We start from the raw sequence: 16,910 nt of genomic DNA, 5'->3' as shown, positions 1-16,910 counted from the left end.
ACATAGCGACAGTTCTTTTCATTTAACTGCCTTTTCTTGTTGTATCCTGGCGCCCGCGCTGGGTTGGTCATATTTGCTCGTCGCCGCTCTGCGCCGTTGCCGCTTGTCTCGCCTTATCCCACCTGACCCTCTCCGGCGCCAGTTGCCATCGTTGCGCCATCTCCAATCCCGTTTGCCTCGTGCGCGCACGATACTCTCTCCTGACGAGCCTTTCCGATTCTCTCGAGTCTCCTTGTTGCTCGTCGTGCCATCGGACACCGTTCCACATGATCAGGCTCTGCTCCCATAATACTAAATCTAATTCAAAATGTCACAGAACAGGTACGCCTCGTGCTCGCCAACCTCTCTTCCCCTTCCTGCTCCTTCTCTCCAGTCTAGCCTCCGCTTGTCGGCTTGCACCCTGTGTCTCGAGATGCATATGCGCGTCATATTCTTCAACAATACCATGGCTGACAGATTCTTGCCCCTCTTCACAGCGTATACTCGTCGGGCCAGTTCATGAACCCGGGCCCTGCGCCGCGGCCCCCCACCGACAGACATAGGCTCAATCTCATGCCAAACACAAACAGTATGCCCGGTAGCATGTCCAGTAGCATGTCCAGCATGTCCAGCATGTCCGGCACCACCCTCAGCGGCATGTCTAGCATGGCCATTTCGCCAATTCCCGGTACCGCCACCTCGACCTACTCCGGTTCCACCATTTCCCTGCCCATTGCTCGCCAGCAGACCAACCCCGCTGACGGCATGGGTGGCGTGGCCATCAAGAAGGAAGGCTGGGCCTCGGTCAAGGAGAGCAAAAACTTCATCCAACCCTGGAAGCAAAAGTACCTCATTCTTCGTAAAGAGTCCCTCGACTTCCACAAGACTGAGGGTGGCAAGGTTTCCTACACAATCTATCTCAAAGACGTCCTGAATGTCGGCCGAGTCGAGACCACCGGTATCATCTTTGAGATTAAGCGCCGCCTAGACTGCGCTTCCAACAATCCCGGCGATGACGACGGTCAGACCAAGACCCTCCAGATCAAAGTTAAGTCCGACGATGAGCTCTACGAATGGATCGATTTGATCTACGGCGCGTCCCCCAACATGGGTGGTGTCAGCAATCCCACCAACTTCTCTCACGCCATTCACGTCGGCTTCGATTCCCAAACAGGACAGTTCACTGGCTTGCCTCCCGAGTGGTCCAAGCTACTCAACTCCTCCGCCATCACCAAAGAAGATTATTACCGCAACCCGCAGGCGGTATTCGAAGTCCTTGATTTCTACACTGACTTGGCTAAGCGCGCTGAAAACCCTAACCAATATCCATCTCTCACCCCCACCTCTCCAGCCGCCGCGCAAGCTCAGAAGCAGCTTGCTTATGCTGGCGCCGGCATCGCACCTCCACGCCCGGCCCCTCCCACACCCCAGGCGTCTGTCTACAGCGTCGCATCCACACAGTCTAGCACCAATGGCGCGCGTCAAGCTGAGCTGCAGCAGCAGCAACTCCAGCAACAGCAGCAACAGCGTCAACAACTGGAGACTGCCAGGAAGGAAGAGCTGCGCCAGAAGCAACTCGAGCAGGAACGTCGTGAGCTGGCAGAGTACAACGCTTCCCTGCCTCAGCACAAGACTCCTCTGGCTCGACAAGAAGTCGGCGGTGGCTATTCGGCCGATCCCTCCCGCGACCAACCTGATCGATTCAACCCCACCAGAGCTGCTCCGCCTGCCCCCAAGGGCTCTCAAAACCCTCAGCAGCTGCGCGCGCAACGCCCTGCACCTGCTCCTCCCTCGAATGGCGGCCCTTCGCGACCTCCTGTTGCTCCGCAGTCGAGTGCCAGTCGCGATCCCAATGGCCAGCGTCCTCGTGAAAATGGACCCTCCAACCAGGGTCCGCGTTATCAGCCCACCAACCAGCAAGGCCAGCAGCGACCGCCTCAAGGTCCAGGCCAAGGCACATCCCGCCTGCCTGCGCCCGTGAAGCCTTTGAACGTGGCTCCCAAGCCTTTACAGAATGCTGCTCAAAGCGACTCGGTCAAGGCTGCCGAGGCTGCCCTGTCCAAGCCCGCCGAGAAGAAGCAGGATGTCCGCATGTCGACCATGTCTGAGACTGAAGTCATGGCCAAGCTCAAAGAGGCCGTCTCCAAAGATGACCCCAACCTGTCATACTCGAAGCAGAAGAAGATCGGTCAAGGCGCTTCCGGTTCCGTTTATGTTGCCAAGATCAAGGAGACTGCTGTGGGTATCGCTCGCGATGTCCTGCGTCAGCAGGGTCCCAGAGCCCAGGTTGCCATTAAACAAATGGATCTCGCCCATCAACCCCGCAAGGAGCTGATAGTCAATGAAATCATGGTGATGAAGGACAGCCGACACAAGAACATTGTAAACTTTCTCGACGCATTTTTGCGCAACAATAATGCCGAACTCTGGGTTGTCATGGAGTTTATGGAGGGTGGTGCGCTGACTGATGTCATTGACAACAACCCATCCATCTCTGAAGAGCAGATTGCCACCATCTGTCACGAGGTAAGATGGGATCTTTTTTGTTTTCGGCGCATGATATGCTAACTTTGACAGACTTGCCGCGGTCTCCAGCATCTTCACCGACAGCACATTATCCACCGTGATATCAAGAGTGACAATGTCCTCTTGGATGCCCGCGGTAATGTCAAGATCAGTATGTACAATTCTTGTGGAAGTTGGGTTCACTTGTGCTAACACTTCAAAGCCGATTTTGGCTTCTGTGCCAAACTTACGGACGCCAAGTCGAAGCGCGCCACGATGGTCGGTACACCATACTGGATGGCGCCCGAGGTGGTGAAGCAAAAAGAATACGGCCCCAAGGTGGATATTTGGTCTCTCGGTATTATGGCGATTGAGATGATTGAATCTGAGCCACCTTATCTCAATGAGGAGCCTCTCAAGGCCCTGTACCTGATCGCCACCAATGGCACACCCCGCCTCAAGAAGCCGGAGAAGCTGAGCAAAGAGCTCAAGGCTTTCCTGTCCGTCTGTCTGTGTGTGGACGTCAAGAGTCGTGCTTCGGCGGATGAGCTGCTGGCTCACGACTTTCTCAAGCATGGCTGCCCTCTTGGCACGTTGGCGGATTTGTTAGCATTCAAGAAGCATGCCAAATAAGCGCGGCGGATCACAAGGATGCAGCCGATAGATGAAGCTGTCAACCAAGGGCGGATACACGACGAAAAGGGCAAAAGAGGAGCATGAAAACCTACATCTAATAAGACAAGTCTGGCGTTTGCAGGATCGGGGGCCATGGGAACATGTATTTATTTTAGAATTTTGTCATTTTCGTCACAATGTATCGTCAAGCCCGAATGCGTGAAGAGACGACGAGACGGGCATCATGGCATATTGTTATTTCAATGCTGCAGGTGGCATTTTGAGGATGAAATGGATTTTCTTTTTTCCCTTTACCATGCTGCGGTGTCCCCCTGAGCTGTCCATTGTTTTCCCTTTACTTACAATTATGCTCGCTTATCGAGCGTTGTTGCGTCATCCGTCTCGCTTCTTTTGTTTCAAGTCTCTTTTCTATATAGATTGAAATAGTGGTGCAACTTTCCGGGCATAGATGAGAATTCATTTCCAAAACAATCTTTAGCTGTATAATCCCTCAACATTAATGCAATCCTGGCCAATGCCCGTACTGAGAATAATGCAGAACGGGAATCCGTGACAATAATACAAGGAACTACCGCTTACCACGATGGGGTAGTGAACCGCATAGTTAGGATTGCGCTTTTCTCTTGGCTTGTCTGATTACGGCATACATTTCCCTTGTCACTGAAAAAAGGGGCTAGCGTTTCATGTTGTCTTGAAAAGAGTCAAGATTGAAGAAGGCGCAAATATCCGTCAAAAAGGGCAAAGGGCAAGTTTTGGGCAAGGTGAAGAACGGTAGGGGCGAGGGGTTTGGCGAGATGGTGTTTCAGAAGTTGTGAGGAGGATAATGGCCTGCATGATGACCATGACATGGGTAGGTGGGATGCATGTGCATGCATACGTATGCGCAAAGGAAGGATGAAATGTGACGAGTTGGGCGGTGGCAGAAAAAAAAGACGAGGTCCAGGTGTTATTTTATGTGAGGGGGGTGGATATGGTGGTGAGCAAGTGAGGTTGAGAGGAGAGGGAGGGAGCCGTTGTTGGTGGGAAAAGCAATGGATTGGCGGGTGCTGAAACGTGGGTGGGCAGCGTCGGGAACAGCGTCAATGCTGAATGGCTGGATATAGACTGGCTGACTGGTCAGAGTGCAAAGCATGAATATGAGAAGATGAAAGGGATGAACCACAGAAAGGGTGAGCGGCAGAGAGAATGGGTTTGGATGAAGAATGAAATCGAAAGAGACTAGATGGCGGGTTTGATCAATGGTTACGTCCCTTGATGTGGTTGCTTTGAGAGTGAGCATGAAGCGACCAACCATCCCATCCATCCAACCCAGAAACCTGGGTGTGTGCAGGAGTAGCGGCGAGATGACTGATCAGTGATGGGTTCTCGACGGTGGGAGGGGCGCATGATGTAGATCAAATTAGAGGGGGAAACAAACGGCGTAGAAGCGGCGCGGCCAACTACATCTGCCTGGAAGAACTCCAGTGGAAAGCTGTCAAAATTCACGGTGGCAGAAAGGGAGAGTTGGAGAGGGGGGGGTTAATTCTGGCAGGGCGATGAAAGGGATATCAATACATAGCAATAAAATACGAATCAACTCTCTCGCCTGCTTTTTCCAGCTCTTGTCCCCCCCCCCGTACATATGGATTGATTTTGGGAGGGAGCACCAGTCGCACAATTGTGCGACTCCAGCCAAGCATCCAAGTTCAGCTTGGTGATACTGATGATGATGATGAGGAAGAGGAGCAGCAATACTGAATACCCAAGTAGGGTATTATAACGGAGATGGTACCCGAAATCGTAGATGGCACAGCCTCGTCCTTTCTGTCTCCTACCCCCGTTGATGTATGTATGTATGTATGTATGTATGTATATACGAAGAATCATGGGTGAAGCCCGACACCAAACCCCGCACACTAAAAAGTAAGTAGCTGTAGCTTGCAGACTAGGTAGCGTTAGTGCAAGGAGACCACGCGGGTTCGACTTTGGCGATACATTCTTTTCCGTGGCGAGTATAAGATTGTTTTCTATCTATTGTTTATTCCATCATCACATGGTCTCTCAGGTTTTAAATAGAAACTCGTCGAGGTCGACAAATCAGCACACAAAAAGGTTCTTCCCAAGGAAGGTTTCATTCTTGTTTGCGTGTATATAAATAAAGCAACAATCAATCAATCCCCTGCCCCCTCCCTCCCCCCGGTTCAGTACAACGCGATGGGATGTTGGGGCGGGAAGGAAACTTAAAAGGGAAATAGCCCCGCCGAGATGAAAGTGAAAAAAAAAAAAAGATAAAAAGTCCCTGGGCAGAGTGTATCAAACATTTGATACTGATAGGTACCTTACATACGTACCTACCTACGTACCTAGGTAAAGAGCCAAACCCTTGAGCGCGAGCCCCTGCCGCATGTTTGTCGTGTACCTGGACGACTTGGGCCAGCCTGCAAGAAATGCGCGCCACATCTTGACAAGATCCCTGCGAATAAGCAAAAGCTCTCCTCTGCCTGGTTTGTCTGGGATGTTTCCTCTTTTTTTTTTTTCTTTTCTTCTTTTTTACCCTCTTTTTCCCATGCGTACGGAGTACTGGCCGTGGAGACTTGGGGGCTCTTCCCCCGTGGGCATCCCCCAATCCAATGCGGCTATGACCGCTGTATGTACCAAAAACATGAGTCGTCCCATCTCGGACTCTGCCGTGTCCGTCAGCCTCGAGCTATGATACCTTTGATCGTGCGTTTGTGCATGCTTGATCTTGATTTTCTTTTTTCTTTCTTTTTTTCCTTGCTTTCTCGTCAAGTCGTTTATACGTAGGTAAAGACTGCTCGTATTCACCACGAAAGAGAGAGAGAGAGAGTTTGGTGCTAGGACAAGCCAGGTGGGCGGGTTGTCGTGGCTTCTGGCTTCAGTGGCAGAGCTGCAGGCTTCAGCGTACCCGTTTGGGCGATTTGCTGTTTTACAGGAGGCTCCTCTCTGAGCTCTCTGAGCTCTCTCAGCTCCATTAACCAGGGTTAGGTTGTTCATGTACCTTGCACCACACCCTGGATACGTGTCAACCTGTGTACCTTGCTATCAACCCCAAGCCACCTGGCCTCCTCCTTGTCCTCCATCACCAAATCTCTCTCTCGTAATAACCTCTCCTTCTCCTCCTCCTCCTCCTCTGCCTCCTCCTCTCCCTCCTCCCCAATAAACCGTCCGCCATCGTGGCGTCAAAAAGTCCTTCTTCTCGCAGCATCACTTTTTTCTGTAAATTACTTTGCTGCTGCCACCTCTTCTTAAAGCTTTATACTTGTTTTATTTTATTCTTCTTTTATTCTTCTCTCCCCCTAACGGCCCCCCCATCCCTCCTCCACAACCACATACGCCCCCTGGTGCGCCCCCAGCTGTCTCGCTTCTTGGGCAACACCACGCGCTCAATCAATCGTCAACCTGAGCTCAGAGAAAACGTGCCGATTACCAGCGCCTCTACCCTCGTCGGAAGCATCGTCTGAGCCATCTTGTCGCCTGGGGTCTGGCCCGTGGAAGCTTGAGCCTTGCTCGTCCCGTCTTTTTTTCTTCACCTTGAGCGGGCAAAGAGTAGTAATCTGGACACATAATCTTTTCTCTTCGCCACTTCTCACCTCCCACACGGACCGTGACGATACCTCGCCAATCCCCGTCGTCGAATGATCAGGTTCCTTTGATCAAGTAATTCAATAATGTCAGCCCCCAGACCCGATCACCTGGGCTTGGGCTACTCGTCGCATCCTGGTGCTACTCAGGGCCGCTCCGGCTCGCCCTCCTCCAACAACAACTCCCCCATCGACGCCTCCGCTTCCTCAGCCCGCTCGCACTTTGCTCTCTCCTCTGGCTTGAACTCTACCGCCATCATGGCCGCCAACTCGCGCTCTGGCGCCGGCTCCCCATCCCACGAACTAGGCGCCTCTAGCAGACTCTATTCTAAACGGTAAGCTTCACCTCTTGACTACAAATTCACGCCCCGTCCTTCCCAGACACTAAAAGAGCCTATTCGCGCCATCTGCACTCGAGTCTGCCACCTCGGCTCCTCCATGCCCTAATCACCTGCTAATCCGGCACCCAACACTCCAGCGCTCGCGAAATTCAAGCACAAGAAGGCATTTCCAGCATGCCCCCTCTATATCCTTGGGGCGGTCCTCCCACTAGCGGCAACTCGACGCCTCTGCGAGAAAATATCCCTGAATCGCCCACCGATGGTTTTCCAGACTTTGGCCAGCTCCCAACTCCCGACAGCATGCCTCAAACCCGCCGCGGCCGAGCTGGCACTCTGCCCTCTAGACTCACCACCCCAAGTGGCCTTGGGGCTCCTGGCCTCCTCGGTGTTCCAAACCTGCTTTCTGCCAAGTCTGCTCGTGCTACTCCGTCACAGAGCCCTTTCAACAAGTCGCCCTCTCCCAGCCTCGATCACCCCGAAAACGGTTCCGGCGCCTCTGCCCTGCTATCCCGCCTACGAGCTGGTTCGCTTCCCCAGCGAGCCAACTTCTCCGCCGCTCCCGGTACCGCACCCTCTCCCTTTGGGCCCTCCATTTTCAGCAGCTGGAATCCCTCCACTGGTGGCCGTGAGCGTGCTTCCACACTCGCCAGCATTGCCAGCGTAGGCTCCAATGTCCCCAGCTCCCCTGCGCAATCCCAGTTCTCTCGCGAGGGTGGCGAGGCCTCCGATGCCCACATGCGTACCCTCGACTATTTGGGGCTCGCCGAGACTCCTCAACCCCAAATTGCCACTCCGTTCTATGACTATAGCAACCGACAAAACAGCCGCTTCCGCTCTTACTCCGTCAACAACAAGGAGCAGTACGGCCGCGAGGAAGAAGTATACGAGTTCGAGGGTGAACCCGTCGACAGCCGCTACGTTGCAGCTCTAAAGGACCAGCTCGCCGCTACCAATGCCGCTATCCACAACCACAATCTCGCTGTTCAGGCCTTTGCGAGCCAGGCCTCCAACCGACCCCGAGCTCAGACGGCCAGCGTACTCGATGCTCCCCAGAGCCGCCTTATGCAGATCCACATGAATGGTGTCGGTCCCGCCAACAACCTTAACGCTGCAGAACGACGCCTCCAGGAGGATAGCGCCTATGATGAGCTTCCCCAGGCTGTCGCAGGCCTCAACCTTGGCCGATCCAACAGCCGCAACGCCGGAATGCTTGGCCCTGACGAGCAGGGCCTCGACGGTCCCACCAGTGCTCTCTGGCTCGGCGGCGTGCCTACATCGACCACCACCTCGACCCTCAATGAAATGTTCAAGTCCCATGGTCCGATTCTTTCCGCTCGTGTTCTCACTCACAAGAACTGTGGCTTTGTCAACTTTGAGCGTGTCGAGAGCGCCATCTCTGCCAAGGCTAGCATGAATGGAAAGGAAATCTTCCCCGGCGCTGGCCCTATTCGCATCAACTTTGCCAAGCCCCCTTCTGCGTCCAACACCCCCGGTCATGACGGCGCTTTCCCTTCTCCCAGTCCCGATCCGTTTTCCAAGGGTGAGGTTGCTCAGACCGGTGCCATTGGTGACGCTCCTGTATCATCGGCTACCCCCACGGTCCCTCCTCTACCCGACATGACGACCGATATGCTCGATATTATCTCTCAATTCGGTGCCTCTGATGCGGACACTCCTCAAGTCTCTCGCTGTATCCAGTCCGCCATTCAGTTTACTGCCTTTGCCGATGAGATTCCTCCTGTTCGCGAGCCCACGCACACCCGCGTCCACGATGCGCCCAAGCTGCGTGACATTCGCAAGCGCATTGACAACCAACTCCTGTCTCAGGCTGAAATCGAGAACATTGCCGTCGACATGCTCCCTGAGATTGCCGAGCTCTCTTCCGACTATCTCGGCAACACTGTGGTTCAAAAGCTCTTCGACAACTGCTCAGATCAATTCCGTGATGCCATGCTCGCCGAGATTGCCCCTCATATGGCTGAAATTGGTGTCCACAAGAATGGTACTTGGGCAGCTCAAAAGATTATCGATGTCTGCAAGACTCCGGCTCAAATGAATATCGTTGTCGACTATCTTCGCCCCTATACTGTCCAGCTCTTCCTCGATCAGTACGGCAACTATGTTCTTCAAGGCTGTCTCAAGTACGGCGCTCCCTTCAACAACTTCATCTTTGAGACCATGCTCAGCCGCATGTGGGAGATTTCTCAGGGTCGCTATGGCGCTCGTGCCATGCGCGCCTGCTTGGAGAGCCACCATTCTACCAAGGAGCAGCAAAGGATGCTCGCCGCCGCCATTGCTCTGCACAGCGTACAGCTTGCCACCAATGCCAACGGTGCCCTTCTCCTCACTTGGTTCCTCGACACGTGCACATTTCCTCTGCGCCGCACCGTGCTCGCGCCGCGTCTCGTCCCTCACCTCGTTCACCTGTGCACTCATAAAGTCGCTTACCTGACCGTCCTCAAGGTTATCAATCAAAAGGCCGAACCAGCAGCTCGCGACACCATCTTGCAGGCTCTCTTCTTCACTCCCAACGACCGCATCCTCGAGGCTATCCTCAATGATCAGTCTTGTGGAGCTACTCTCATCTTCAAAGTGCTTACGACGCCCTTTTTTGACGAGACGATTCGCTCGCAAGTTGTTGAGAATGTCAAGAGTGTCCTGCTCAAGATTGGCGCTCAGCCGAACCAGGGATACAAGAGGCTGATGGATGAAGTTGGTCTCTCGACCCGCACCAGCAGCGGCACTCCCAGCCGCGAAACATCTGCTCCTGCCGAACCGCGCCGACCCGTTTCGAGACACACCAACGGAGGCGGCAACCAGCAACCGCAGCAGCAGCATGCTGGCAAACCATTCTATAATGGCAACTCTGCCGCGCACAACCCTGGATTTGACACGAGCTACAATGGTCAGAGAGTTGAAGGCGGTGATCCCAACATGGGAGCTTACCAGCAGCAGTACAATCAGAATTTGATGTATAGCCCCCCTAACGGGCCTATGCCTCCGAGTATGGGCATGGCCCCTATGCAATATCAACAGCCCTTGATGAACAGAGGCGCTCCTCAGGGCAACTACAACTATCCCCCGATGCAGGCTCCATATGGCGGATTCGTCCCGAGCCAGCCAGGTGCTGACCACTTCCGCCAGAACATGGTCCAACCCAACCCTATGCAAATGCAGGGCCAGGGCCAGTATGCTCCTCCTGGTTTTGGTATGGGCATGGGCGGCTACGGATATGGAGGCGTGCCCGGTGTCCAGGGCATGGGCTATGTACAGCAAGACCAGGGGAATGGTCGACGTGGAAGAGTAAGTTTTGTGGGCACAATGATTGCAGTGCAGTGTTAACAGTTCGCAGCGCTAGTAGAAAAGGGTCGAAATCGAATCGTCTGACAGAGGGTTACCAGCCCTCGATCTGCCTCTTGTCCTTGATGATCAACGCATGCCATAGCCGAGCGAGCCGGCCATGATGGAGTTTTTGGAGTTTGTATACTTTTTGTCTTGTTCTCTTCTCTTCGGCAAGAACTCTTTTTGCATGTCTTGGCAGGCGCAGCAGCTACCTGATGTGCAGGGGCAGGCTCTTGGCATCAACTTTCAGCTGCGCGTTAGTGTACAGTGCTGTAACGCTCTCACAAGCAACGACGCTCACCTGTTTAGCTGTCTCGACATTTGGGCCTTTTTTGCTCTTTCTGCACTGGTCGATGTTACATTTCTACGATTAAACGCCCACCACACACACACCCGAATCCGTTTCCTCGATGCGGAGATGCAGACAAACCCAAGAGAGTGGGCCATTTCATTGCGCAATTCCAGCGGATGAAGAGACCAATAAACGATGCGGCAGCATGTTGATGAAGGTGCAGGCTACAGAAAAGTTGTTGGTTGCGTTTCTTGTTTTACGATTTCATTCGAGGTCGGCATGTCGTGTCGGCTTGTATTGTGGTGTACTTTACCAGGTTTCCAGCTTGAAAAGATTTGGTTTCTTGTAAAGGAAGAAGACTTTTATTTTCCCTCTTCTCATTATCATTACATTACCCGACGTGTCATTAGTATGGTTGCTTCACTATTTTGCTTATATTGATATTGTTTAAAACAGATCGAAAAAAATGGACAACACTTCCCAGCTTACTTGCAGACTCTTTTGTTTTGTTTTCCTTGCTGTGTTGAAAATGATGAAAGCGTGGTTGCAGTCAACTCTACAAGAACGAAGGAAAAGCGCAAGAAGGCGCGCGCGCGCGCGCGTGTGTGTGTGTGTGTGTGTGTGTGTGTGTGTGTCGCTGGTGGACAGGGGACAAGCAAAGGAGAAGATGACTTGTTGTATATCACGAGGTAGCTGGTACCGAAAAAGCGATTCAAAAATAAAATTATATTCTGAAATGGCATTGCACATCAAGGTCAACGTCAAGACAACAGTAGTATAGTTACTTGACCTTCATTCTTACGACAACCTTCGACTTTGAGTAATGATCTCTTCTAGTAAAGAAAGGAAACATCAATTCTTCACCTTTTCAGGTGTCTGTCTGCGCGGCTTATGCAAATTACATATGTAATAAAGGAAATAAGAAAAAGTGGTCGTCGTCGGAATGAACGGCACACACACACACACAACACAGAAAAGAATAAACAAAATGTACATCTTTGCCGTCTTCGCTCCTATTCCCTTTCCTTTCCTTGATTCTTTCCTACTAGAAAACGCCATCTTGTGTTTTTTCTTGTTTGCACATAAAAAAGACCCCCAACGTTCCTCTCTCCTTCTCCTTCTTCTTCTTCTTCTTCTTCTTCTGCCATGACAAATAAAAGGAAATAACCAGAATTTGAGAAGCCAAGAGGAAAAAAAGAGACTAGGCGAGTATGTTGGAGTAATCTACTTGTGGTTGCCGTCTCTCGCTTTCCTGCCTTTTCGCTTTGGCGCTTGATAATGAGGAATTGAAAATGAAGAAGAAAAAAAGCATGGCTCGATAATAAAAATCAGAGTACAACTGAAGAACTGAGCGAGTTGTTGCAAAGATCAAGACACCAAGTCAGAGGTGCAGCTCGCCATCTAATCGAGGTCCATGTTGCCCTCCACTGTAAGCGGCGGCGTGGGCTCCGACAACATCGCCATGGTCGTCATGGCCATGGCCGTGTCCTCTTCCTCTTTGGGCGCAATGGGGCTGCTGCTGCAAGGGGCGATGGCGTGGTCATGATCTGCCGACGGTGCCGGCGGCGTTGCCGCCGCAGTGGGATCGGGCGTCGGCATGCTGGATATATGCTGTTGTGGCGGCGGTTTGGTATCACCGAGGACTTGCCGTATACGGCTGCTCATAGCGTCCATCTGAGCGAGCATGGCGCGCAGACTGAGCTTGTCGCTGTCGGTGAGCTGGCCGAGAGCAAAGTTGTCGGCGTTGCCGCGCGCCATGAGGTGAAGCACGTTTTCGTCGGCACTCGACAGCAGCGCCGACGTCAGCTGGTCGATGCCATCCGACGGCCGCTGCCTGAGCCCGATAAGGTTGAGGGACGCCTGCATCTCATCAACAGTGCGGCCCAGCGTCGATCCTAGCAGCGGACCGGGGGGGTTGTCACCCTGCTGCGGCGCGGGGGACGGGTAAGGCACCCATTTCTGCTCATGTTGACGCGCGCCGTAGCCTGCGCCTTGTTTACGGAGCCTGCAGTTGGTGAGTTAGCTAGGATCTCGAGGACGAGTACGTGTGGGGGGGGGCACGTACTGCTCGATAAAGTCGAGAATGACGCCTTTAGCAGACACCTTGTAGGTGCGGCCGAAAGAGAGAGGATCAGGCCAGCCGGCATCCTTGAGCAGCTCCGGCTCGTCGGTCCAATCAATCTCAATGTGGCCGTTATTTTTGATGCCCCTGGTAAAGATGGTTGTGATGGGCTGCGCGTTCTTGACCTTGCGAAACTTGTGGGCTGGCGCGAGTCGAGGCGCATCGGCCAGAACGTCGTCCACGTGAGTCGGGCACCGCCATGTCTTGAGGACGGGAGGCACAGCCAAAGGGGGGTCCAGGCAGTCGAGATGCCAATAAAACGGGCACACGCTGCAGGGAATAATGGCCCTCACATCGTTGGATGGCTTTTGGCACGCGTGACACAGCACCGGCTGATTCTCGTCTCGCTGCTTGAACAGATCGGGCATCTCGTCGTAGCCTGTCCTTCTCCTGTAGTGGCGGCGAGGCCTGCGTTAGTCATTGATCCGCGTACCACTTGCTTTTGCTCGCAGCCCAAGGCCTCCAACTGTATGTAGCCTTGGGCGTGCATAGACGATCCAAAAAAAACTTACTTGGCTGTTTTGCTCGCCACCTCTTCATAGTCACCATCGGGCCCAGCCTTGACGCCCTCAAAGCGGTTTTGGATGCGCTTGGGCAGGCTAAAGGCACGAGGTATGCTCTTTTCCAGATTGTTCAGGGCCGAAGCAAAGGCGCCCTTGTGTATGGGGACACGCGAGGGAAATCGGCGTACAATGCATTCGTTGCAGTACCAATCGTCGGGCAGATCCTCTGACTGGGCAAGATTGACACACTCAAAGTGGAACGACCTAGGGCAGCCGTCGCAGCAAAGCACATCGCCCGCGTTGCCACAGGCTGAGCAGAATTCATCGTTGTCCGTCGCCTACGTTGGTTAAGGGTTAGCATAAACATCTTTCTCGCTGTAGTTCATCGCCCTTTTGCATTTTGCAGCCCTCGCCGGTTTTGCTTGGGGCGCGCCGAGGTGCCCGGAGAGGCGCAAGCCTCCTCGGTTACCTGCTACCAAAGTGACGCGTACAAGCCGCCGCTAGCATCCGTGAGGGCCGTAATCGCCGCATTCTTGCTTGCACCAGTCCGCGAAAAAAATCATTGCGCAAAAACCGAGCAACGGCGCACGTCATCGTACTTGGAATTTCCGCCTCCAACCGACGATGCTCTGCAATTTGCTCGTGTTACAAAAAAAAAAGGGAAAACTGTGTAATACGTACCGGATCCTTGGGCGTGCCAGCTCTAAATGAAGACTGACTTTCGCTCGCCAGTCTCGGAAGTCCTCCCGCAGGCCCGCCGCTCTTTTTGACTGGCCTGTTAGAAAAAGTCAGCAGTGCAATCCCTGAGAGGAGGTTGAAATTGAAATGATCGCATTGTCCTGTAGGACCAGTATGCGGGGCAAGGTGAAATTTTCGCCACGAGGAAATATAGCAGGACGCGGTCAAACAAGACACAGCGTCGGAAGATGATGATTCGACCTAGCTTCATGATTCAAAGCTGCCGCCGAATTTGATACGGTAATTATGTGCTTCCGAGGTAAACTTACGAAGACTTGACGCGCAGACCCTTGGGTCGCTTCGCCTGGCGCTGAGCCGTCGGTGTGACGGCGCGGGATCCTCCTACCGTCGAGGTTTCGTCACCAGTGAGTGATAAGGGGATCGGCGACACTGTCTCGTCGGGCTGGTCATTGGGGCGCTTCGTGGCCGAGCGCGTAGTTCGGGTCGTGGGTGGCGGGTTGGCGAGGGAGCGGCGAGACCGTATCGTCTTACTGACGGGTGTGGTATCGCGCCGCTGGCTAGAGCCGCGCACCGCGCTCTCGGCGGCTGTGTAGTTGTTTGTGACGTGCTGAGCGTCGCGGCGCCTCGTCCAGACGGCGTCAAGGTCCTCATTGGACCCGTCGCGCTGGACGGCGGCTTGGTTCTGCTGCATGGGTGCATCAGAGTCCGCCGCAGGTGCCCGTGACTTGCTCTTGGCCTTGGGCGGATGAGGAGACGAATTCGAGTAAGCGGTCAGCCGACCGGGCATGCTCGCTTGCCGCGTCCTGGATGAGTGGATGTGGGCGGTAGGTGAGGCTGGAGGAGAGTTGAGCTCGGATGAGGCGGTGATGGATTCGTACGGTTGGAGCGCAGCGATGGTGGAGGGCCTTGGTCGCACGGTGTTGACCGGTCGCAACGAGAATTGATCGCGGGCGCTGGTGGCTGTAATTGTGCTGGAGGTGAGCTTGGTTTGAGCTTGCTTCGGTTTGCTGGGCTTTTGGGACCGGGGCTTGCTGGTGCTGGTGCTGGTGCTGGTGCTGGCTCCAGTCGCGGTTCCAGTTGCCGTTCCAGAAGTGGCCCCCCTACTGCCACCACCACCACCACCACCACCACCACCAATCGCACCAATAGTGGCTGCGCCAACTTTGTTGCGCATTTCAGGTGACGGCAGCGTCATGGCCGACGATAGTGACGAGTCGCTGGATCCCGAGTTGCGTCGTCGGCGTTTGCGCAATGGCGTATCTGCGTCTCCGTCTGCCGTTGCCGTTGCCGTGGTTGTAGTCGTAGTTGTGGCTGTGGTTGTGGCAGCTGCCGCGCTTTGCTGACCGTGACTGCGCTCTCCCTCGTCTTCGTCACCGAGCCCCAGCCTCCTGCCTGCGGTGCTGGCGGAAGATGGGTGTGACGTTTTCGCCTTCTTGGCAGCTCGTTTCTCGCCCTCATCCGCCTCTCCCACGCCACCCGCCTCAGCATCGGCGGCTGGCGACTGTAGCTCCTCCGGCTCCTCAATTTCCTCCTCGTCCTCGCTGTCTCCCACCAGCTCACCGTGATGCGCATCCGTGGGCTTCCTCGTCTTTTGCGCTTCGATGCGGCGATTTGTCGCGGTAGAGGGCGGTGCAAAATAGTAGCAATCTCCGTTGTCTGTCCTCCCTTCGCGCTTCTTCTCCCCAATGTGCTTGGAGAATTCATCCAGCGTGTCATCATCTGCAGTTTGCTGTAAAACGTCCGTCACCATCGAGTCAAACTCGGGATCTTCAGACTTTTCGTCGTACAGGGTCCTGAGAGCCCATGCCGTAGGATAGAGCTTGAGGCCTGTTTCGTCTGCCGCGTCAATGAATTTTGCTCATTAAAAAAAGTGCCATGAAATTTTTATTCTCTCCGTAAGACATCATCTCACAGCTTGGGGGCGGGCCGCTTTAATGTTTTGCTTACCTGGCGAGAGCGCTGGGGCCGCCTGGCCCGCCTCAGCGTCTTGGATCTCCTGAGTCTTGGATGAGGGCGCTTGAGACCGTCGAGCAGACTTCTTGCGCCGATTTCCACCGGGATTGTAGTCGTCGTCGTCGTCGTCGTCATTTTTCTTAGAGACACCCTTAGCCGGCAGCGACCGGCGAGACGAGACAGCCGTCGGACGGCTTCCCGGCGATGCCGCGCGTTTTGTGCCCGCCACGACACTGCCCGACAAGGCAGTCGCCGTGCTTTTATCACCATTGCTCTCGGTGCTGCTGCTGGCGCCATTTCTATCCTTGGACGCGCCTCCTGTTCTAAGTATGACCCTTCGCACGCCGTGCGCGCTGCCGGTGCCGTTGCCATTGCTGCTCTCCAGCTGCTTGGGCTTGGGCGGCACTCCGAGCGGCGCCATGCCCTCGAGCACACCCGAACGCATCAGTCCGGCCTCCTCGTAGCTAGCCCTATTCTGAATAGAGGGCTCTAACCATCGCTGCATAAAGGACCGCGATGTGTCGTTGCCGGAGCTCCTCGAAACTTCGAGTGGCGAGCTCGCCCCCAGGGTCGCGACGCCTTGGTGCGCAGGACTGGAGAAGCGCGAGCGCGTGGCTCTCGTGCTCGACGACATTTTGAAGCGTCTGTGCAGCTCCCCCTTTTGCTTCCCTCCGTGACTCCGCACTCAACAGTGTTGGGCTTGATCCTGATGGCACTCTGCTCCTTTAGGCCCCCGGTGGCTCAGGTGATGGGAGCGAAAATGCGGCAAGCTTCACTTGCTATACCAGCTGGGAGGATGGGCTATCTCAGCAAAGGTCAGTCGAGGAGCTCAGCGCAGGAATGAAAGCGTGACATACTGATTTTTCAAAAGTAAAGCAAGAGCACCCGAGGGTTGGGTCGCGCTTTGGAGCTTGTTTGACGCGGTTTATTTGAAACCTTGAGAAGCCAGAAAAAGAA

The 16,910-nt window shown here is 54.2% G+C and overlaps 3 protein-coding genes across 3 annotated transcripts; 2 read left to right on the top strand and 1 right to left on the bottom strand.

The window, feature by feature from the left end:
- Nucleotides 1-307: 307 nt before the first annotated feature.
- On the top strand, nucleotides 308-3,117 carry BBA_04136 (protein kinase CHM1; the record flags this gene model as incomplete). The annotated part of the gene is made up of 4 exons (XM_008599233.1): nucleotides 308-321; nucleotides 477-2,505; nucleotides 2,557-2,656; nucleotides 2,708-3,117. 4 exons carry the CDS (start codon nucleotides 308-310, stop codon nucleotides 3,115-3,117), a joined length of 2,553 nt encoding a protein of 850 aa, XP_008597455.1.
- A 3,671-nt stretch (nucleotides 3,118-6,788) lies between these two features.
- Nucleotides 6,789-10,487, top strand: BBA_04135 (pumilio domain-containing protein; the record flags this gene model as incomplete). The annotated part of the gene is made up of 3 exons (XM_008599232.1): nucleotides 6,789-7,036; nucleotides 7,180-10,345; nucleotides 10,404-10,487. The coding sequence occupies 3 exons, from the start codon at nucleotides 6,789-6,791 to the stop codon at nucleotides 10,485-10,487; spliced, it is 3,498 nt and encodes a 1,165-aa protein (XP_008597454.1).
- A 1,590-nt stretch (nucleotides 10,488-12,077) lies between these two features.
- On the bottom strand, nucleotides 12,078-16,587 carry BBA_04134 (PHD-finger domain-containing protein; the record flags this gene model as incomplete). Its single annotated transcript, XM_008599231.1, has 6 exons — nucleotides 12,078-12,681; nucleotides 12,742-13,206; nucleotides 13,311-13,639; nucleotides 13,983-14,076; nucleotides 14,309-15,857; nucleotides 15,948-16,587. The coding sequence occupies 6 exons, from the start codon at nucleotides 16,585-16,587 to the stop codon at nucleotides 12,078-12,080; spliced, it is 3,681 nt and encodes a 1,226-aa protein (XP_008597453.1).
- Nucleotides 16,588-16,910: the final 323 nt, after the last annotated feature.

This window comes from Beauveria bassiana (assembly GCF_000280675.1).
Source record: "Beauveria bassiana ARSEF 2860 unplaced genomic scaffold BBA_S00009, whole genome shotgun sequence".
Classification (NCBI taxonomy): domain Eukaryota; kingdom Fungi; phylum Ascomycota; class Sordariomycetes; order Hypocreales; family Cordycipitaceae; genus Beauveria; species Beauveria bassiana.
Note: the sequence above shows the minus strand (reverse complement) of the source record. Positions and strands in the feature narration are given on the sequence as shown.